At 44.9% G+C, this 22,637-nt stretch overlaps 2 protein-coding genes across 6 annotated transcripts in view; both read left to right on the top strand.

Moving 5' to 3' along the window:
• The window catches only part of CCDC30 (coiled-coil domain containing 30), a 124,996-nt gene extending 123,828 nt beyond the window's left edge, over nucleotides 1–1,168 (top strand). For both annotated transcript variants that reach the window (XM_077844461.1, XM_077844462.1), the window contains 2 exons: nucleotides 389–453; nucleotides 808–1,168. In XM_077844461.1, coding sequence (XP_077700587.1) covers nucleotides 389–453; nucleotides 808–931 — 189 coding nt within the window. In that variant the 3' untranslated portion in view covers nucleotides 932–1,168. The remainder of the gene's footprint in view (nucleotides 1–388; nucleotides 454–807) is intronic.
• A 2,148-nt stretch (nucleotides 1,169–3,316) lies between these two features.
• On the top strand, nucleotides 3,317–21,315 carry PPIH (peptidylprolyl isomerase H). Of its 4 annotated transcripts, none has more exons than XM_077844458.1 (10): nucleotides 3,317–3,474; nucleotides 3,704–3,768; nucleotides 4,020–4,043; nucleotides 4,318–4,362; nucleotides 4,951–4,993; nucleotides 8,611–8,703; nucleotides 12,393–12,480; nucleotides 12,965–13,005; nucleotides 13,774–13,865; nucleotides 21,120–21,315. In XM_077844458.1, the coding sequence occupies exons 1-9, from the start codon at nucleotides 3,409–3,411 to the stop codon at nucleotides 13,840–13,842; spliced, it is 534 nt and encodes a 177-aa protein (XP_077700584.1). In that variant the 5' UTR covers nucleotides 3,317–3,408; the 3' UTR covers nucleotides 13,843–13,865; nucleotides 21,120–21,315. The 4 variants fall into 4 exon arrangements, 3 of the variants coding, with proteins under 3 accessions (XP_077700584.1, XP_077700583.1, XP_077700585.1); XR_013350156.1 differs by lacking the exon at nucleotides 3,704–3,768 and adding an exon at nucleotides 20,229–20,426 and having other exon boundaries at nucleotides 3,330–3,474; nucleotides 4,232–4,362; XM_077844457.1 differs by lacking the exon at nucleotides 3,704–3,768 and having other exon boundaries at nucleotides 3,337–3,474; nucleotides 4,232–4,362.
• Nucleotides 21,316–22,637: the final 1,322 nt, after the last annotated feature.

Raw genomic sequence — 22,637 nt, 5'->3', positions numbered from 1 at the left:
GAACATGGGGCCGTGGGGTGCAGATATCTTCAGACAGTGATTTCATTTTCTCTGGATATCCAGAAGTGGAATTGTTGGATCATATGGCATTTCTGTTTTTAGTTTTATGAGGAACTGCCCTACTGTTTTCCACAGTGGCTGCACCAATGTAGATGCCCACCAATGGTGCACAAGGGTTCCTTTTTCTCCACACCTGTGCCAGGATTTGTTATCTCTTGTGTTTTTGTTTTTGTTTTGTTTTGTTTTGTTTTTTTAATGATGGCCATTCTAATTGGTATGAGGTAAGTGAATTAAATCTTTAGCCAAACATATATATAAAGCATACATTTTAGGATCATATTGCCAACGGCTTATAATTTTAAATATGCAATCCTTTCTTTTCTTTTAGGAGACAATTAATGACGTCCCTGAACTTGAAGTATGGAGTAAAATCTTGCCCTTATCAAGCTCCAGGTTAGTAAAGTCAAGACAATCATCTGCAAGCCTGAGAGTCATGGCAGCCTAACCCCTCCTGAGTTGCTAGCTTGACAAAGCATAGCATTTGGGGGCGATTTTTCTATACTTAGTACTTGAATCTTTTTCCATTTCCTTCTCTGTTTTCCACCTCTTCACCCCCATATCTGACAGAATCTTGACTTAAGGTAGAAGGTAATCCCTGAACATAAATTTAAGGTAAATGTTACTTGACTTTCTTTGTATTTGACTCTTGTAAAAAACTGAAATCCAATTGATACCTTATCCCTGTAATCCCAGAGTGCTATCAAGAGATCCCGTTTTCACAAAGTCCTCACAAATGGCCATTCTTAGTTTTTCAGGAAGAGGTTTGGTACAGTCAGTCAGAAACCTTCAAGAGCTTGAGGAACGTAAGTCAGAAGAAGCAATCGCAAACCTTGAAGTCCCCCAAGTCTCTTTAGGGTTCACAGAATTCTGAAGCTGGATACATAAAAGTGACTATTCTGAAAGAGACACAGTGCATCCAAGAACAAGACCAAAAGTCAGAACCATAAAATCACTGGTGGCTAAAACTAGACTGATCGAAGCTGCTAACTTAAAGCTTGGGTGTGAGGGTGGAACATGACATGGAGAAGAATTACCACAGATCCCCACTGGACATCAACTGAGAGTCTTTGAAATTGCTGATAAATTCATTAAACCAGTTATAAAAATATATTTCTCAAGTGTGTTTGATATCCTCAAGTAACTTTGTATTGATCAATAATAATGACTTAAGTTCAATGGTTTACTTAGTGTTCTGTTCAGCAGAGCACATATATGTCTAATTCAGCACTTTCCCCCTATTATCATGGGTATTATTTTTGAAAAGTAAAAACAACATAATCATATTAAGGCAAATACTTTAAAGAGAAAAATCTCCTCTAATCTGGTATTCTTAACACAACTATTTTCATATATTCCTTTTTGGTTCTTATTCAAATGCATATATTTTTTTAAGTGGTTGTTATAAGTTCATTTTCACAGTCTGATTTTTAGCTTAATATACCATAAAACAGGGGATCCCTGGGTGGCTCAGCGGTTTAGTGCCTGCCTTTGGCCCAGGGCGCCATCCTACGGTCCCGGGATCGGGTCCCAAGTCAGGCTGCAGGCATGGAGTCTGCTTCTCCCTCCTCCTGTGTCTCTGCCTCTCTCTCTCTATGTCTATCATGAATAAATAAATAAATAAATAAATAAATAAATAAATAAATAAAATCTTTAAAAATATATATATATACACCATAAAACATTTTCCTGTGTTTTAGCAGTCTTCATAATTATTCTTTCAGTAGCCACATGATATTCTATCACGTTGATGTTCTATAAATTATCTTGTTTGCATTCAAGTTGTTTCTGCTTTTTCACTATTTGAGATTATGCTGTGGTGAAAGTCTTTGCGAATATAACTCTTCTTTTCTCTCGAGTTACTCCAGAAAAGATTGGCAGTTATGGGCCAGAAGACACAAATGTTACACAGTTTTGGTATATCACTTGTAGTGTTGCTTTAAAAAAAAAAGAAAAAGAAAAACTTGTGTCAACGTAATGTTTCTATAGTCAGACTTTTTTTCTTGTCTTTTCTTTTTATTAAGTAGGCTCCACACCCAGCATGGAGCCCAATGTGGGGCTTGAACACACCACCCTAAGATCAAGACCTGAGTTGAGATGCAGTCAGATGTTTAATCGACTGAGCCACTGGTGCCCCTATGGTCAACCTCTCTAAGCCTCAATTTCTTGATCCATAAATGGGAACAGTAGTCATTCCTGTCCCATAGAGTTGTGAGGACCAAAGTAAATGAAATGTGTATTTAGAACTTAGTAGCTGCTTAACAAATGCTAGGCATCATCATTGATTTTCACTAGCACTGGTTTTTCCACAACCTCATCAACATTGGATATTACCAATTAAAAAAAAATTATTTTAGAATAGTTGGTATAAACTATACTGAAGGGTGACTCCTGCTGTTCTTTCTTCCCATCCTGCTCCTCTCCCTCCTACTCTCCTCGGACTCTTTCTTCTCCCTCTTCAGTTGGAGATAGAGAAGGATACCAAGGGGAAAGGAAAAGTAACTAAAAATAAAAAAGACACCATTAAGTTGAGACATTGAGTTTTTACATGTAACCCCTGCTTCCGCAGACAACTGGCCAAAAAGGATGATCAAAGGATATAGGACACAATAGCTATGATATCAGATACAGGCTGTGACTCTAAGCCTTGCCCAAGGTCACCTTTTTTCACTCAATTCATTGAATCTATTTATTGGATCCTCACTATGGGCTACTCAATAGTAGGCACTAGAGCTAAGGATGGGAGGCCAGGAATGATCTATAAGCAGGTTCTTTTTAAAAGCTCTAGCTGGGGGCAGGTGGCTCAGCGGTTGAGCACCTGCCTTCAGCCCAGGGTGTGACCCTGGAGACCCGGGGTCGAGTCCCACGTGGGGCTCCCTGCATGGACCCTGCTTCTCCCTCTGCCTGTGTCTCTGCCTCGCTCTTTCTCGTGATTAAATAAGTAAAATCTTTAAAAGGGGGAAAAAAACAAAAAGCTCCAGCAGGAATGAACTGTAGGTGACAAGAGGGGCAGCTCGCGAGAACCAGAACTCCGGTTCCGGCTTAACCCGAGCGCTCAGGGTCCAGCACCTAAGACCCACCGCCTCCCGCGCCGCCGCGGCGCACACTGAGCGGAGGGGGAAAGACGCGGCGTGTACGTCGGCTCGGAGGCCTTGGCCCCGCCCACTTCCGCGACGCCCAGTTTCGGCGCCGGAGGCCGGGAGCGCTCCGCAGCGGGGCGGGACTTCCGGGGGGCGGGGCCTGGCCTCGGGTGGCTCTGCCTGCGCCTGCGCCGGCGAGTAGAAGCCCCGGAAATCGGGGCTCGGGTTCGCCGGAACCGGTGCCTGCGGCTACTGCTTCCGGGTCGGAGCCATGGCGGTGGCAAATTCAAGCCCCGTCAATCCCGTGGTGTTCTTTGATGTCAGCATCGGCGGCCAGGTGAGGTTCCAGGCCCGGCCAGGAGGGTCTCCCGCACCCGGGGATAGCGGACTCGGGAAGCCAGAAGGCGAAGCTGGACCGGGACCTACCGACCTGCGGGGCGGGGGGCTCGGGAGGGAGAGGAGTCGTCTCGCGCATCCCAGCGCCCCGCCGGGGGGCGGGGGGGACCGGGCCGCCCCCCCGGATCCCTGCTCGCTGAGGCCTTCTGACCGTGTCCCGCCGCCTGCAGGAGGTCGGCCGCATGAAGATCGAGCTCTTTGCAGACGTTGTGCCGAAGACGGCCGAGAATTTTAGGTAAGGGGATGCTCATCGGAACCGGGAGCCGGACCGGGCCTGCGTGGCGGCCCGCTCCCCGCCCTTGAGATCGGAGCTCCGAATTGTCCCCGTTTTTACCCTTCCCATCTCAGTTCATCGTAATTCTGGGTGTCGAGGCCGGCGGGCCCGCGGGGGGCTCAGGCCGCGCTCCCCTCCCCGCCCCTCTGCGCCAGGAGCGCCCCCCGCTGTGGGGTCACCGAGACTGAAGCATCCCCTCTTTTCCCTTTCAGGCAGTTCTGCACTGGAGAATTCAGGTCAGTCTCTCAGACGTGGTTGACTCGTCTGCTCGCTCCTGAAGGGTGCCCCGGGGCCGCAGTGGGGTTTTGGGGAACCACGCCCGTAGGCCTTGAATGATTGCTGGTGCCGGTAGTAGGTTAATACCCCAAGGGTCTGTCTTCAGTTCATTTGCCTCCTTTATCTCTCTCCTCCCCACCACCTTTAGAGAGTCTCTTGGCTCGAGTGTGTGGGAAGCTGGGAAGACCTGTCATTACTTGTCGTCATTCCAAGTCTCTTTCTTTTTGGTTATAGAAAAGATGGGGTTCCGATAGGATACAAAGGGAGCACCTTCCACAGGTAAGGCTTGGCAAACCATCCTGCAGGATTTTAGAATTACTTTCTAAAAAAGTAATTTCTTACTTTTTTTTTTTTTTTAAGATTTTATTTATTTATTCATGAGAGACACAGGCAGAGGGAGAAGCAGGCTCCATGCAGAGAGCCGGACGCGGGACTTGATCCGGGGTCTCCAGGATCACACCCTGGGCCGAAGGCAGGCACGAAACCACTGAGCCACCCGGGCTGCCCTGTAATTTCTTACTTTTTTTTTTTTAGAGCAGAACATTCTTTAAAAAGGAGGCAGCCCGCGTGGCTCAGCGGTTTAGCGCCGCCTTCAGCCCAGGGCGTGACCCTGGAGACCCCGGATCGAGTCCCACGTCAGGCTCCCTGCATGGAGCCTGCTTCTCCCTCTGCCTGTGTCTCTGCCCCCCCACCTCTCTCCCTCTGTCTCATGAATAAATAAATAAAGTCTTTAAAAAAAAAAACAAAACACCAAAGTTTAAAAAACGTTTTATTTTTAAATCAGTGTTAATCTAAAGTATAATGAGTACGTCAATGTTTTTCTAAATGACAGAACCTTCTCTCAGGATGCTTTATTCTCTGTTTCAGGGTCATAAAAGATTTCATGATCCAGGGTGGGGATTTTGTTAATGTAAGTATTATTTCTTTGCTAATAAAGACCTGTAGGAATATTGGTTTTTATTACTGCTGTTGCTACTATTTTTTTTGCTACGGAGTCCAGTCCTGAGGCTTGAAACAATAACCAAGTTTGATGAGGAAGAGGGGTGACAGGAATGTCCTTTAGAGTTGCTGGCTTCCACTCTTTATACCATTAGGTGACAGACATCAGCACCCTGATTGAGTCACTGACTTCCAAATCAGCCTTTTAGGGCCAGAAGCTAACTTTCCCAGCATGCCTATAGATGATCCATGAGAGATGCAAACTAGTCAGTCACATGAAACTTGGGTAGAAATCAGATGCAATTGTTTTGTTTTGTTTTCTAAATGGCAGTAAGTTCTCTTTCAGTGAGCTAAATGCTTATGTCCTATTTGCACATGCCTGGAAAGCTGAGTTTTTCATCAGAAACCGATTTAGTGGGCAAAGAATCAGAGCAACAGAGGTAGATCATTCTGGAAGGATGTTTCCTCTATTTACTAGCGGGGCCCAGTAGAATGGCTCTTCGCTGCGATTAATGGACTTTCTTGTGACTAGACTGTATGTGTCTCTCATACCAAGCCTCTTCGCCTTCCTCTGACTCTGGAAGGTGCTGAATAAACCATATCTCTTCTTCTTAAATCTACTTTTGTTCTTAACCAACCACTTGTGTGCATGTCTGTGGTCTTATTAATATCATTTGGTTAGTCATGTTGCTATTTTCTTGAGTCTTGGGAGATGTCTTTCTCCTTCTTATGTATATTTATTTAGTTAAACTTTGAGGAATTTTTAAAGACTTCCTTCCTGTCTAGGAAAGGTTACAAAGTGGCAGATTTTAGGTGAACCAGACTTTTAGATACACGTTGTTTCATGTGTGTGATGTTGTAAAACTGGGACATTTCACCAGAAAATTCCAGAGTTTTGCTTTCTCTTTAAAGAATGGAAAACAGGTGTGCACTTGGCCTGTGTTTCTCATGTAGCAGCAATGGTTTAGAATCAAATAACTGTTCCTTTAATCAGGGTCTGTCCTTGCCATTTCACCTCAGTCACTACCACCTGCTTCCCTTACTTATGTCACTTGCCCCTGGAGGGCAAGTTTGCAACCCCTGGCTTCCACTGATGGTAGTAGGGCCTGGGCAACTGTATACTTTGTGGTACCTGGTAAGAAGGGCTAAAAATCTATTCTCTGCCCTTTCTTCCTCTTTTCTTCCTTTTCATCCTTTTTCTCTTTCTTTCTTTGTTTCTTTCTTTCTCTCTCTCTCTTTCTCCTTCCCTCCCTCCTTCCTTCCTTCCTTCCTTCCTTCCTTCCTTCCTTCCTTCCTTCCTTCCTTCCTTCCTTCCTTCCTTCCCATAGGCTCCTGTGTTGCTGTATTGTCTTAACAGGGACAAGACCAGCTTCTTACTGGTCATTGCCAGGCACATCCAGTCACTTGCCGATAGCTCCAGGATCAGACAATATAGTCGGTCAGCCAGAAGGCTGAGTGTCAAGAAACAGTTGTTTGGTGCCACTCTTAGGAAAGAAAAAATAGAATGAACAAGAAGCAGAAGTAGGATTTGAGACCTTCTAGAGTTGGACCAAGAATATGTATTTGTTTTAATAATTATTTTTTGGTTGCAGAAGTGCAAAAAAGAAAATCATCTCTCAAGGAGTCTTGCTTTTCAAGGAATATATTCTTGGCATTTTAGTTTATAGCTGCCAGTCTTATTGTTACATATGTATGTATATCAAATATAATTTTTAGCAGACTTAAGATCATGTATACATTTTAATTTTTTTATGCTTAATAATTGTCTACATTTTCTTTGTCATTAAGTCACGATATAATAGCTATGTAATATCCCATTATGAATAGATAACAAATTTATTTGATCAATCTACAATTGTTAAAAATTTAAGTTAGCTTTTTTTTTTAATATGTATCTATTTAATTTTTAAGCCACTGCCTATTGTTTGCTCTGAGAATTTTTTTTTTAAACATTTATTTATTTATGAGAGAGAGAGAGAGAGGCAGACTCCATGCCAGGAGCCCGACGTGGGACTCGATCCCGGGACTCCAGGATCACACCCTGGACCAAAGGCAGGCGCCAAACCGCTGAGCCACCCAGGGATCCCCTGAGAATTAATTTTTGTTATTTTCCCTACTCTGGCTCCTGGAGAGCAATAGATCGCATAATTGTAGAGAAGGATGTGGGCAGTGGTCTGTCCCCCAGGTTTATTGGGAAATTGGAAGTGAACTGGTTTCTCTTCTGTATATATGTAGGAGTTAAAGGTATAATAGCTCACATGTATATAGTGCTGTGTCAATTGCAGGGTCTCTTCTGATTGGATCTTCATGGCAGCAGTGTAGAGAGCAGGTGATTCCATCTTAACTTGATAGTTGAGAGAAGTGATGCTCAGTGATATGAAGTGACTTTCCCAGCTCATAAAGGATTGATCTGGAACTCACATCCAGATCTTTCCACTACACAGAGCTTGGTTTTAGTAATTTTTAACCAAATAAAGGTTCGATTTTGACAGTTTTTTTCCATCTCTGGCTTATGTTAATCCCCTTTGGTAATCTTTGCCTCAATAAGGGCCCCTTGATTCTGCCCTAGGTCGGTGCTTTCCCTTTCTGCCATGCACCCAATATTCTTTTTCCTTACTGGCTGGAAGAGATTTGTCTTTTGGCACCTTCTCAATATTACCTTTAGACCCCAGGGATTCTGCTTATGGTACTGCAAATATGACTGTGGTCTAGTTGCTTTATTACCCTGATTTAAGTCGACTCCGCTGAAAAATGAGGAAGATGTTAGTGCTTATTCCGTGTGATTACTGAAAGAGCAAAGAGATAATGCTGATAAAACTAGTTTAAGCAGAAATTGGGAATTTATGATAAGGTGTTTCATGAAACCCAAAGGAAGAAACAGGTCTAAAAACTGGAAAGCCATATGGAACCGAGGCACTCCTTTTATTTCTGTTTCTCCAGTGCTCTCTGGACCTGTATGTTACCTTCTCTTTCTGTTCTCTAGTCCGCTTTACAGAAGATGGTCACTGCTAGCTTCCAGGTTTACATGATAAAGTCAACCTTGAAGGGAAGCATCAGTCCTCTTTCCCGATTCCCAGAGAAGGAACTTTAGTTGGTCCTGCATTGTTTGGGCATCCTCCCCTGGACCAATCAGCTCTGATCGGGAGGGTAGTAGTATCTGTATAGACTAGACTTCCAAGAACCCACCCACTTGCATAGGTTGGGGAGGTAGGGATAGTGGTCAGTTAAGTGGGTAATTTTATTTGACTCCAGGCATAAGAGTCTTCAGGAGTGGCAAGGATTATGTACATGATGGTTGTACTATTGTTCCCTACTTTGCCTCTGTCTAAACCGAACTTTTAGAAGTCTAGCTGTGACCTGTTGGACCCAATCTATGCAGTGCCCTGGCCAGTCTCTGGGCTGCAGGTGCCTTGTATGGGGGTGGCTTTGATTGTACAATGGGGTCAAAGAGGTGTGGTTCTCAAAGGGACCTTCAAGAGGAAGAGTATACCTGAAGAGTGTTGCTGTGGTGCAGCAGCATTCCTCCTTTGGGCTTCAGGGGATGCCCAACACTCAAAACTTGCTAACACTTCCTTTCTCTCTGCTCAGGGAGATGGTACTGGAGTTGCCAGTATTTACCGGGGGCCATTTGCAGATGAAAATTTTAAACTTAGACACTCAGCTCCAGGCCTGCTTTCCATGGTAAGTGAGGTCCAGTCAAGATTTTTGGTTTTTTGTTTTTTTAAGATTTTTATTTACTTATTCATGAGAGACCCACAGAGAGAGAGAGGCAGAGACACAGGCAGAGGGAGCAGCTGGCTCCATGCAGGGAGCCTGATGTGGGACTTGATCCTGGGTCTCCAGGATCAGGCCCTGGGCTGGAGGCGGCACTAAACTCCTGACCCACCCAGGCTGCCCACCCAGTCAAGGTTTTGGATTAGATTTGTATGCAGCAGGTTTCTGGGCCCCTTTTGAGCCCAGTGATGTCTCTTAGGATCAAAGCAAACTCTTCTCTTGCTTGTCCCAGGACTGACCTCTGCTTCACCTCCTTTCCCAGTTGGCTTTGGTTTTGTTCAGCTGGGCCCCCTAGCAATCTGGGAAACCAAAATTGAACTCTGATGTGTGTTTTCTTACCTTTGTCTGAGCCAGGATATGCAGCTTGGCATCCAACCCTGTTGCTCAGAACACAGCCAGTTCTCCTTTAGGCCCAACATCCATGCACTTGGCACTCCATCCACCAGGATTCCCAAGACACCTTCCCACTCATGCCACCTCCTGGCTGGTCCTCCTCTGGGCTCACTGACCTCTCCTGCTCCCTGAGCACCCTTTCTACCCCCTCCCATCTCTCCCTCCCCTTTCTCAGCTCCATGCCTTATCTATCCCACTCCTGCTCACTCTGCTGCATGCTCACTCCCTCGTCTTCCTCTTACTCATCCTGCCCTAATTTTTCCTTACTCATCCCACCTTGCATTCCTCTCATTCTTGAATCCCCTCCCTGCTTTCCCTCATCACCCATTTCCCTGGCAGGGTCTCTAGTCTTGCTCTCCCTGATCTAGTATTTCCAGGCACTCGCTCTGTGCTCACTTGCATAACCTTCCACTTATTTAGGCAGGCATTCATCAAGTGAAGGTTTTCCGACACCCAGTCTGTTTCAGACGAGTGTACGGTGCTCTGGTACAGACCTGATCCCTGCCCTTCTGACACTTAACATCTAATGGGGCAATACTCATGCAAAATGACAAGCCCAGTGTAGTATAATTCACACTACTGCCTGTTGATATAAGGGCTCCCCCGGGTATGTAAAAGTACTGGGAGGGCCCCGTAGCATGAGAGTAAGTACTTCAGGGGTCAGGCTTCAGAGGAAGGTGGTGTGAAATAGCAGGGTGGCAGTCAAGGGGCTGAAGGTGAGGAAGGATGAGAACATCTCTTATGAATGGGAGAGGGAAGGGCCAGTAGAGACCCCTGGAGAGGCAGGTGGGTCTAGCTCCTTAAGGGTTTTAAATGAAAGTAAAGATGAAGTGTCTGGAGTTTCTTGCATAGTTTATGGAGAGCCATACGCTTTTTTGAACAGGGTCAATAAACTTTGTGATTTAGGATGAAGCTCCTGGCTGCGGGGTGAGTGGCAGATGGGAATATGGAGGTGAGCGCAGGGAAGCTAGTCAGGATGCTACCATGAGAATTGGGCAAGACCAGACCAGCAAACTGTGCAAGCCCCATTTTTGGAAAGCCAGGCTGGGTAATCACGGGTAAATGCTGCAGGAGGAGCTTAGGTAGGCTTGGATCTTTGCTAGGAGGGCTGGAACCCTCTATGGGCATGCCCCTATGTTAGCATCTATGGAGGAGTCAGAAAAATGGAAGGAAACCGTGTCTGCTCCCTCAAGCTGACACTGGTGAAGTTGTGCTATCACAAATCATGTGCAGAACTGTTTTTGTTTCCATCCTCCTCTAAATCGTAAGTTCCTTAAGGGCAGGGACTGGGCCTCAGTGGTCTTGAAGCCCTACTACTTGAGACAGAAAGGCGTGGAGCAGATACCGATGAATGACCAAAAGATCATCAGCATGATGGCTAACATTTATTGGCCAGTTGCTCAAAAAGCACTGTATTTGCATTAATTCATTTTAATCCTCTCAGCATCCCTTTGAGATAGGTATAAATGAGGATCCCGAGGCCCAGAGAGGGTATGTGACTAAACTAAGGTCACACAGTCTGTGGTGGAGCTGGGATTCCAGCTAGGTCATCATCTGGCTCCAGAGCTTATTCTCGAAAGCAGTAAGCAGACCTGCCTGAGAATGAATTAATGAGTGGCTGAGGACAGAGAGCGTCTCCTGAGCTATAAAATGTATATGATGGTTCTCTGGTTTGTTTGCTAATAAATGTTCATACGCCAAGCAGCAAGGTAGATTGATTGACTGGTTGGTTGTTAGGTGGAAAGAAGGAAGCAGAGATTTGGGAGCCCTGAGAAGTCTGTCCCTCATTGCACAATGTGTGCCCTCTGTGACTGGCTTAGGCATTCCCTTGCTTTCGTGCAATGAGCTGTTCTAAATACACGCAGAAAACCCAAAAGTAGCCTCATCTTACGTGGGGCATTTCTAAATATAACTAAAAATCCTCAGTGAGGTAGTGAGCACGTTCCCCTAGACAGTGTTGTGAATGTATTTCATACACACTTTTATCCCTACACAGCTGAGCACAGAATTAACCAATTTAAATCCACGCAGCGTCCAATTACTGCTAGTGGCCTATGTCATTATTTCCAGTCCTGTCTCCGTCATGTTAATCTTACGAGACCTGTGCTTTTAATAGTACTCTGTTTTCCACTTTCTACTCCTTTTTTCCAAAACAAAAGAAGTATGCAATAAAATGTTCACATAGACCTTGTTGCAAGGCAGTGCTACTGAAAGGTAACTTGTCGATGTACAAAAGCCTGAATTTAGTGTATTAAAGGCAATTTGGGGATACTAGCATGTAAAGTACAAAAGTACACTTCATTAGAAAGTCAAATATCACCCTAGAAATTATCCCTCTGCATCGTACGTAATAATAGCCTCTTCTTTTATAACACATTATGAAATGTAATGATATAGAAATAATTTCAGGGGATCCCTGGGTGGCACAGCGGTTTAGCGCCTGCCTTTGGCCCAGGGCGCGATCCTGGAGACCTGGGATCGAATCCCACGTCGGGCTCCCAGTGCATGGAGCCTGCTCCTCCCTCCGCCTGTGTCTCTGCCTCTCTCTCTCTCTATCATAAATAAATAAAATTAAAAAAAAAAAAATTTTCAAGGGAGGATACAGGTAGAGACTTTCAGATTCTCAATTTAAAAAATTCTTGCTCCTGTAAAATTCAATAAGGATTTTGGGTGTAGCTGTAAAAAGCAAACATCATTGATTAAATGTAGTCTTTTTCTAGCATGGCACTAGCTTAGCAATTTCTTGCATTTTCTTAAAGGCATTTATTACCGTTGTCACGGTGCAGTACAAAGCTATTCAGACAAAAGAGCTTATGGCATAGGCAACAGGCTTTTTCTCAGTGGTATCTAATTTGTAACTATAATCCAGGTATAACCAATATTGGATTAAATACAGCAAATCAGGTCCCATGAACAGTTGTTCCCACTTTAAAAATTCACACTAAATAAATAAATAAATACATACATACAAATTCACACTGCAGGAGAACTGTGCCTTGATTCAAGGATCTAGCTCCTTGAGGGCAGTGATTATGTATCCTGTTTATGTCCTTGGATCCTAGCTCCGGAGACCTGGCTTATAGTAGATATTCAGTAAGGTTTGCTGAAAGAAAGGAATCAAGGCTACAGGCTCTTTTGGGAATCTTATCCTTCGGCTAGCGTGGCCGGGAAAACTCACTGGAGATGTACTTGGTTTCTGTCAGGCAAACAGTGGTCCCAGTACAAATGGCTGCCAGTTCTTCATCACCTGTTCTAAATGTGATTGGCTGGATGGGAAGCACGTAGTGTTTGGTGAGTGCTATTCCTGTCCCAGAGTCCAGGCCCCATTCACACGGAGTGGGACTTCCAAAGGAGCCAGTCCCCAGGCTCTAAGCCCAAGAGGGCTCAGCTGATATAACTGGTCTGGGAAGGTGGAGGTGGTGGGAGGTGGGGAGGACATGTGCTTGGAGCACTAAAGGGAAGGGCGGAGGGGCTGTGTGATAGAGTGTGTGACCACTTGGCTGATCTGTGTGTCTGGGAGGGAAACCCAGATGGTATCACTGAAGAAACGCCATGCGGAGGCAGCATGGTATGGTAGGGCTCTGCAGTCGCTCAGACCTAGCGCTCTGTAACCTCTTACCTGTGACCTTGGGCAAATCATTTCACTTCCATCAGGTCCCAATTTTCTGATGGTAGGAGGAGGGTCAAATGAGATGATGGCTAACAGTGGGCATCAGAAGCTGGAAAGTGCTACGCAAATGAGAATAATAAAGTCTAGCTCTTATTCTTCCTACAGGAAAGATCATTGATGGACTTCTAGTGATGCGAAAGATTGAGGTGAGTCATGTTCTGATTTCCTGTATCTCGTCCGTTCTGGTCTAGGAGCCGAGTGTGTGAGGCCCGGGCCTGACCACCTCCAGTTACGTGGGCTCCCTCAGGAAGAGGGAGGAGTACGTGGCCCCTGCCTCCCTGTGTTTTCAGCCTGCAGCTTTGCATCTCTAGTGCACACCGAAGTTTGGCCTCTGACAGCCCTTTCACCTCCTTGATAAGATCCTACAGTGGATCCAAGATCCTTCATGACCTCGTTCCTGCCACCTCTGCACAGCCCCTTCTGCCTCTACTGCCTCCATATTACAGCCTCCTCAGGCTACTAGCTCTTCTCTAAATGTGCCATACACATTCCTGCCTCTGGCTCCTTCCTGCCCCTGAGCGTTTGCTCATGCTGTTTCCTCTACTGGAATGCCCTTCTCCTTTCTTTTCCTCCTCTTTGGATCCACTGCCTCCTTCTAGGCCCAGCTCAGATATCTCCTGTGGTGTGAATCCTTCCTGACCTGCTGAAGCAGTGGTTGCTTCCTCTGCCCTGTTGTATAAACTCTGTCTTATAACTTATTGCCTTGTTACATATCATAGGTTTGATATTTTTTTTTAAACTGTAGTACATTTTCTCTTTGATCTGGATTATCTTTACCCTTCTGCTAGGATGTGGATTGTTATCCTTTCAGTCCCTGAGTCCTCAATCCAGAGCACAGGGGCTGACAGACATCAGTAAATGTTTGGTGAGCTTGTGTCTGAGTACATGAATCTCCACTGTGCTTTCTCTCCTAGAATGTTCCCACAGGCCCCAACAATAAGCCCAAGCTACCTGTGGTAATCTCACAGTGTGGGGAGATGTAGTCCAGAGCAAGACTGATCATCAGGTACGTGTGTCTTTCTCCTCCTGGTTAGGAGTCCCCAGTGAAGACAGCATGATCTAGTGGAAGGAACTTCACACTTGAAACATGAGAGCATGAGATTGAGCCCGTCTCCTGTCTCTGTGACCTTGGGGAAATCACCTTCCTTTCTGAGCCTGTTTTCCTCATCTGTCAAATGGGGACAATAGCTATCTCGGGCTCATTGTAAGGATCAAAAGAGGAAGGGTTATTGGGGTGTTTTTACTTTTCTACCACTTGGTGGTTTACAAAGTATCAACCTGAGAAGCAGTAGGCAGTCTCCGACAGTACTGCCCGACTGTAGTTCCTTCCATTCAGGGCTCCTGCTGGAAGGACCTGCCTCCTCCGCCCCCCCCCCCCGCCCGCCTCCCCCCTCCTCCCCCCACCCCGCCTCCCCCCTCCCTCCCCCCCCCAGCAACTCCCTGCTGGGAGCAGCCTGGGCCGCCTGGAGCACAGCTGTCACGCTTCTCCTCAGAACTGATGCTCATTTCCAGGCCCTGACTTTGTATCTGCCAGCCTCATAAGTGAACGCAACATACTTCTCAGCCCATGTGGGCTCACTTCCTACCCATATTTGCCACTGCCTGCTCCTTGCCGGATGACAACTGAAAAATGCCTGTCTTTCAGGAGCTTATGGGGGGGAGTAAGACACATTCTCCGAGGTGATCACTGGTAATATGAGTGACATTGCTAAGTGTTATCAGAGTTCAAGGGAGACATTGATCACTTCAGCTAGGTGTGGGGTAGTGGTGTTTTGCCTTGCTTTGCTTCTTTCCTTCCTTCCTTCCTTCCTTCCTTCCTTCCTTCCTTCCGTTTTCAAACCTGCAGAAAAGTTGGAAGAATGATACACTGAACACCCATCTATCTGCCTTTCACCCAGATATTCCAGTGGTTAAGATTCTCACTTATCATTTTTGCTTTAACTTGTTTTCTTTCTTTACCTTCTTGCCTCTCCTCTCTCCTGCTCCCCTTCTTTCCCTACTTCCTCCCGTCCTTTCTACCTTCATTCCTTCCATTGTTTTCCTTCCTTTCTTTCCCATTTGAAAGGTGAAGACTTTTTTTTTTTTTAAGATTTTATTTACTTATTCATGAGAGACACACAGAAAGAGGCAGAGACACAGGCAGAGGGAGAAGCAGGCTCCATGCAGGGAGCCCGATGTGGGACTCGATCCCAGATCCCGGGATCACGCCCTGAGCCAAAGACAGATGGCTCAACTGCTGAGCCACCCAGGCATCCCGAAAGGTGAAGACTTCTTGATACTTTACCCCTAAATACTTCAGCAAACAACTCCTAAAAATAGCATCCTACATGACCACAGTAATATTTTTTTTCACAGTAATATTATTTAACATACATGCTCCAACTTCCCCAATGTCCACATAGTAACTTTAATAGCTCTAAAAAAAAAAAAAAAAAAAGATTCAATGAAGATTCATATATTTCATTTGGTTGTTTATTTTTAGTTATAAAAGTAATGTTGGGCAGCCCGGGTGGCTCAGTGGTTTAGTGCCACCTTCAGTCCAGGGCGTGATCCTGGGGACCCAGGATCGAGTCCCGCGTCGGGCTCACTGCATGGAGCCTGCTTCTCCCTCTGCCTCTCTCTCTCTCTCTCTGTCTCTCATGAATAAATAAATTAAATATAAATGAATGAATGAATGAATGAATAAATAAATAAATGTAACATAATACAATCTTGAGAAAACAGTTCAAGTCCTTATCATCTCTCCTCCCCCACCCCATCCAATCCCACTTCTGTCCCAGGAGGTAGCTGCTTTATCAGTTTGATGTATGTCCTTCAGGGCCTTTTTTGTTCCTATCTTATTTTGGGAGGTTTTGTTTTTCCCAAATTTCGTCACACTATTTTGTTCATCACTTGTTTTCCATTTGGCAGATGTCTTGAAGACTTTTCCTCTCCCATCACATGAAACTACTTTGTACTAAAACAAAACTGACAATATTCTATGTTTGTAGCATATAACATATTTTACCCTTCTCTTATGATTTGAATAGTTATAAATTTTGAACCTTAGTTCTCTATTTTATATGTTATAACTATTTTGTCCAGAATGTATTTTAAGCAAAAACTAGCAATGTGTTGGTTTTCTGAACATTGGTGATAACTTTTGTTAAGCAGAAGTTCTAAGTTTTGATGAGGTCAAAACTATCCGTCTTTTCTCTTACGGCTTTTGTGGTTTTGTTTTGTTTAGGAAGGTCCTTAATATCTCAGATCATAATGTCTTTTGTATTATTTCTAATATTTCTATGGTTTTATTTACATACTTAAAAAATTACCTAGAATTTATGTTTTTTTTCTCTGCTTTTGTTCCTCAGTGGAGATCTAGTCAAATGCCAGACCATTTTAATAACTATACATACCTCTCTCTGTGATTTTGTATTATAGCATCTGGCACTTACAGGCATTCATTAAAAATTTATTACATGAGTTAATAGAGAGGGAGAATGTCAGGCATTTTAGGCAGGGAACTGGTGTGTGCAAATGCTGAGGCAGGCATGCACAAGTGTTTCCTAGAAGCTGCACATGGTCCTCTCTCTTGTCCAGCCAAAAAAGATCCCTTCTCAGGCACAGTTGACACCCTGAGGTTTCTTTTCTGCCAGTACCAGGGGTCCCTAGGGCTCAGCATGCTCTACTTCAGTAGTGTCTGGCTTTTCCCTCCTTCTCCCACTTAGTTCTTTGCTGAACCTAAATTGAGCTACTAGGTCCTTTTCCTTCTAAGGATTGACCACTGATCACTACCGGAGGACAAAGATAAAAAGAATATGGAGTTTAGAAATTTTTGCTTCGGGCTTCTTTTCTTTATTTTTCTGAGTCCCTTATAGAAAGTTCATGGAAATCCTTGTTGGGGGCTTGATTTCTGAGGGTGGTGATCACAACCCTCCCCTCCTCATCTCTTATTAGCAAAGGGTATGTAAACCTTTGCCCCCATGGAAGCCTCTCTTCTTGGCCTGCAACCCAAGCAGAATAAATTCCACAGGGTCCATTTGACGTTCCAGAGGCTTCTTAGACCAGAACTGTCCAATAGAAATTCCTTTCTGTGATGGTGGAAATGTTCTATATCTGTGCTGTCCATCATGCAGCTCCAGCCACATGTGACAGTTGAGCACTTGAAATATGTGGCTGATGTGACTGAAGGACTGAATTTTTTATTTAATTTTATTTTTTATTTATTTATTTTTTTATTTAATTTTAATTAAATAGAAGTCTGATACCTCCAATTCAGTCTCCTACCCCTGACTTGCTCAGAATTGAACTTTTCATAGCTAATACTTAGAGGCAACATCATAATGGCAGTTATCGTTTATTGCATACTTTTTGTGCTAAATACTGAGCTAAGAACTTGAATTATCTCATTTAACTTTACCAAAAATCTTTATTATAAGCTTTAAGGTGTTAGGGATTTAGGTGGCAGTACTGACCCCACTTTGGGTTTCTCAGTACTGTGATTTGGAAGAAAGGAAAAGTGGAGATTAATTCCCTGGAGAACAGTTGTCCTCCCATCATTTTTCTTCCCAGCTATAAAGTTACAAGCATCTCTAATTCCTATGGGAATGTTTTAGATTCCTCCAGTTGTGTGGGGCAGGATAATGGTTGACAGCTAATATAGATGCTGTTTTCAAACCCTACTGGGCAGTATTTTTCAAACCTTAATGTACTTATGAATCACCAGGAGATCTTGTTAAAATGCTGGTTCTGGTTCAGTGGGTCTGGATAGGGCCAGAGATTTTGCATTTCTAAGCAGCACTCAGGAGATGCTAATGCTGGCTTTGAGTGGCAGGGCTATAGTAGAATAACAGAACCTGCTTTTTAATTAAGAAGCCTCCATATTCCAATGAGAAAGACCCAGAAGGAGATCCTTTCTTGGTGGCACTGGTCCGGCAGGAATCTACTGCATTGAAATCAAGATATCACCAAATCATGCATATGGGGCCTTGTGCCTAGGCACTGGAAATAAAAGAAGATGGGAAGGAGATAGAAGATGGTGCCGGTGGCTTGATGAGCTGTATCTCCCTAGGAAGCACTCCTGGAACTTCTGTGTTTTGCCTTAGGTCCTGACTTTGGTTTTAGTGAGCATGAAGTTTTCTGTACAACTCTAGATATAGAAACCATGGTTTTATCTCTGTGGGTGCTGTGAAAGCTTTTTACGATGAATTTGATTAGGTATACCTAAGTGACCCTTGGCCCTCATGATTCTCCTGCTGTAGTCTAGGCCAGTTTCTTTGCTACTTAGGACTACTTGGGGACTGGTCTGGAGCCTCTGGTTTGAGAGTCTCTTGGAAAGGGGAGTGGCTGAGGGCTCTGGCAGTCCAGCTAGTCTGGATTGCTGCTCTTCCAATTATCCCCAGACCTGGTACCTGTAGCAAGCAGTAGATAGCTTTCTTCCATCCCCAAATTCCCTAAAGAATCGAATCACTTGCGGTCATCTGTTAACGCTACTAATTCCTAGATCCCTTTTCTGGAGAGTTTGAGTGAGTGAGTGTGAGGTAGGATCCAGGACGCTATGTTTGTAACAAGCATTTCAGGTGCATCTTATCAGAGGAATATGGGTAACGCTGCTTTAGGTGGTGCTGTGATGAGTACCTTTTAACAGTGTGGCATCATTCAAATTCAAATGGTGATCAGATTAAAAATTAATTAACCTGTGGGTGGTGGCTAGAACAGTGGCGAAGGTGCTATTGGAATGGTGGAGCTTTAGGAAACACTGTCCCCCATTCTGGGATTACCCATAGATGTGATATGTTCCTGTAGAGGAAGATGATGAGGCATGTTGGTGGCACATGGACTGGTCCTTCATTCTTTCCACAGTACGCACTGATGGATTAAGATGGGCCCCATGCTGCATATGAGACTGCAAATTTGAAAAGCCCAGTTCCTGTCCCTAAGGAACTCACAGTCTCTTGGGGAAACTGACAATTATAGTGCAAAGAGCACTGGACTAGAGGCTTCAGAACAAAGTAAGGAAAGCTGGAATGCCTATGTCTGCCTGAACCAGTCTGGGGAGACCACAGGAGAGATGCTGCTCTGGCTGGCTGAGTAGGTGAAAGAAGAGAACTTCTCAGGTGGCTAAAACGGAAGGGCATTCCAAGCAGAGGGAACAGCATGAGCAAAAGCACAAAAGCAGGAAACAGCAGGAATTGTAAGGGAAACTGCACCTAATTCATATGGCCAAAGCAGGAAGGTGTTTAAAGCAAAAGGTAAGGGGTAAGGCTGGAGAAGGCCAGGGCCAGTTGTGAGATCAGGGCAGGCTGAGATACTCATGTTATCCTGAGAGGGCTTCAGGCAGTATGCACATTTGTTCCCTCCTGGGGTGAGAGTCCATTGTACTCTGGGCATTGTCAGAAAGGAGCCTTGCCTGGCCCTCCAAAAAGAACCAGGCCAACAGGAGCCACTGGAAGATTCTGAGCAGGACATTGTGATTGAATTTGCTTGTTCCAATGATGATTCTGGCAGCAACGTGCAGGAGAAGCTGAGGTCGGTGAGGTGTCCACTGCAGAAGTCCGGGCCAGAGAAAAGGTTCCCCATGAAAATACAGGTCTAGGAAGCACCAGAGATTTGACAGCAAATATTTGCATGCCTGCTGGGTGTGTGACACTGTTGTCGCCTGCCCTGAAAGACAGAAACCTTGCCAGCCAAAAGGAGAGGGAGGGAGAATGGCTTCATTCCAGTCCAATCCAGTACAAAGGCACAGCTCCGGGTAGTGATCACAGGGATCAGGTCTCACACTGAGCTATACCAATCAGTGAAATACCACGTAGCCTGAAAAAGAAACGTAGATCGGGGGGGGGGCAGATTTCTAGGGAATTTTTTTTTTTTTTATGAAAGAGTATCATTTACTCTTCCTTTTTATTTATTTATTTATTTATTTATTTTTTTAAGATTTTATTTATTCATGAGAGACACAGAGAGAGACAGACACAGGCAGAGGGAGAAGCAGGCTCCATGCAGGGAGCCCGATGCGGGACTGGATCCCGGGTCTCCAGGATCACTCCCTGGGCTGAAGGTGGTAAGCTAAAGCGCTGAGCCACCCGGGCTGCCCATTTCTAGGGAATGTTAAGGGACAAAGTCAAGATTTAGTACATTTGAGTGTTTCAGGAATTACTATAGTGAAATTAAGCCAACTGTTAATAATAGTTACTTGTGTAGAGATGGCAAAGAGTCTTTTTCCCCCCATTTCTATCGTCCTGTGTATGCTTGAACTTTCTTTATTGAGCATGTATCTTATAATAGAAATAAAATTGTGTATATACGGAGTTTTAACTGATCCTAGTTCCTCGCAGCTGCTCCCAGGAGCATGTGGCTAACCAGCCTGGTCCCTCCCATCTCTCCGGTCTAGGCACAGCAGCGGTGCCTTCCTGGGTGCTGGCACAGTACTTGGTCCATCTCCGTACGGCATCTAACGTGGCACATTACCCCTGTTGGCCTGGTCTTCTCTAGACAGAACTCCTTGAGGCAGGGACCACGCTGACTCACACAGCACCTGGTCTACAATAGAGCTTAGGTCCTGGAGCACCATGGGACGGACAAAGTGCATGTACGCAGTTTTATACATTCTGCTTTGGGGCCTAGGGGTAAACTTCTGAGCCTGCCGCCTGACACCAGGACTCCCTGTCCCCTGAAGGGAAAGGGGTGTGGCCACATGTAGGGGGAGGGAGACAGGGTAGTTTCTGAATGTACTCACTCTGTTCTTAAAGCTAACTACCAAGGCCATAAACAGAGGGTGTGGACTTTACTTTCTCTATGACACTGGGACCAAAACCTGCAAGGACGAAGGATTGCTCTTTGTTCTAGAGCTCCACAGAGAGCCATCGAGGTCTGGCAAAAAGCACAGACTTTGGAGCCAAGGAGACCAAGAAGCCCCATCACCGTCAAACCATTAAACCCTGAGAGACAAAAAAAAAAAAAAAAAAAAAAAAAAATAAACCCTGAGAGACCCTAGTTTCCTCTTCTGCTTGATTACAGATAACATATCCTGCACAGTTTGTGAAGGGCAAATAAAAGGCTATATGCATGGCCATAAATATTAGTTTCTTTCTTTTTGGTTCTTGTGTAATACACTCTCAACTTTATCATGAGGAACCAAAGGTCTGACCGTGGGCAAGAGTCAGGCCAGTTCTGCTCTTTGGGGAAAAGCAGGTTAGGAGTGTAGACAAGAGCTGGGAGTGTTGTGTCTCATGGAATGTCCCCTTCAGTTGCATCCGAGCTGCTTCTTTTCCATCCCTAACAGACCTCCACCTCTGCCACCGTAGGCCTTCCCTTGCTCTGGGTGGCGCTTTGAGGGAGATCATCTGGATTGGCCCCTGTGTTTGCTTCCCTGCCTGCTGCTGACCTTTCTGATCAAGAGACCTTGGAAGTGTCACAGATTCAGAACCCAAGACTGTTTACATTTTCGATTGTAAATAAAGTTTTGTTTTGTTTTGTTATATGTGTTGTTTTTAACCTATTATAATGATAGTCTAGCCTGTCCCCTCACACCTTACCTTCACCTAGAAGGACTAGCTCTCGCCAGAGGCTAGCATGGACCGGAGCCAAACTGTCCCTGTGGTTAGGTGATGCCTCAGACTTGCAAGCAACTGTAGCACTCCCTTCTTTGGTTCCAGCTGGTTGGGCAAAGAAGGCAAAGCTCCAGGGCTATAAGTACAATTTATTCCAAGGATGTTCCCAGGTTCAGTTTGGTTGGTTCTGGAGCCTGTGGGAAAAAGGTCACTAACTTGGGATATTTTTGGATCCGAGACCATTTGGTAGAATGTGTCTCAGTCATGATGAAATGGGAATAATTTACTCAAATCTTAGTTTTAATCTGAGGTCTTTTAAAAAGATTTTATTTATTTGAGAGAGCACAAGCTAGGGAGAGGACTCTGGGATCATGACCTGAGCTGAAGGCAGATGCTTACTGGCTTGAGCCACCCAGGTGCCCCTGGGGTCATTTTTTAAACAGTAGAGGTCTTGAGAAGTTCTCTTCCCCTTTCAGAACCTCAGTCTTCTCATCTGTAAAATGGGGATAATAACACCTACCTACCTCATAGCATTGTTGAAAGAGTCAAATAAGAACATGGATATGAAGGTAACTGCCTTGGAAAATGCTTATCCTGAAAGGACATGGCCCAACATGGAAAGACCTCACTGAGCATAATGTTCAAGGGGTAAAAAAAGAAGTTCCATGGTGGGACACCAGGGTGGCTCAGTGGTTGAGCGTCTGCCTTTGGCTCAGAGCGTGATCCTGAAATCCTGGATCGAGTCCCACATCGGGCTCCCTGCGTGGAGCCTGCTTCTCCCTCTGCCTGTGTCTCTGCCCCCACCCCTTCTCTCTGTGTCTCTCATGAATAAATAAATATTTAAAAAATAAAAATAAAAAAGCTCTATGGTGTTCCTTTCATGAAGCCATTTCTTGCCATCTCTCTTGGCTCATGGGCAGGGATGACTCAACTCCTGGCAGTGGCAGAGGTAGCGCAGAGCTGAATTCTGTGACAGAAGAGAACCTGTTTAAAAGTGCCATTTCAGTGTATTGGGGTACAGGGAGCTGGTGAGCTATACAAAGGCCCTACAGTATAGATATTTGCAACTCTCTATAGCTAAGTAGACAGGGTTCGGGCGACAAAGTGAAGAAAGGACGACCTAATGGTGGAGAGTTCTTTAACCAGACAAGGTGGAATTAGAGAAAGAGGAAGAAGGATGAGCAGCTGAGATCCTGAGTTGATGTTCTTGTGATGGGTCATTCAGTTGAATCCAGTTACTTTTGGCATCT

This window comes from Canis aureus, chromosome 13 (assembly GCF_053574225.1).
Source record: "Canis aureus isolate CA01 chromosome 13, VMU_Caureus_v.1.0, whole genome shotgun sequence".
Taxonomy (NCBI): Eukaryota; Metazoa; Chordata; class Mammalia; order Carnivora; family Canidae; genus Canis; species Canis aureus.
The sequence above is the reverse complement of the archived record's forward strand: the minus strand, read 5'-3'. Positions and strand labels throughout refer to the sequence as shown.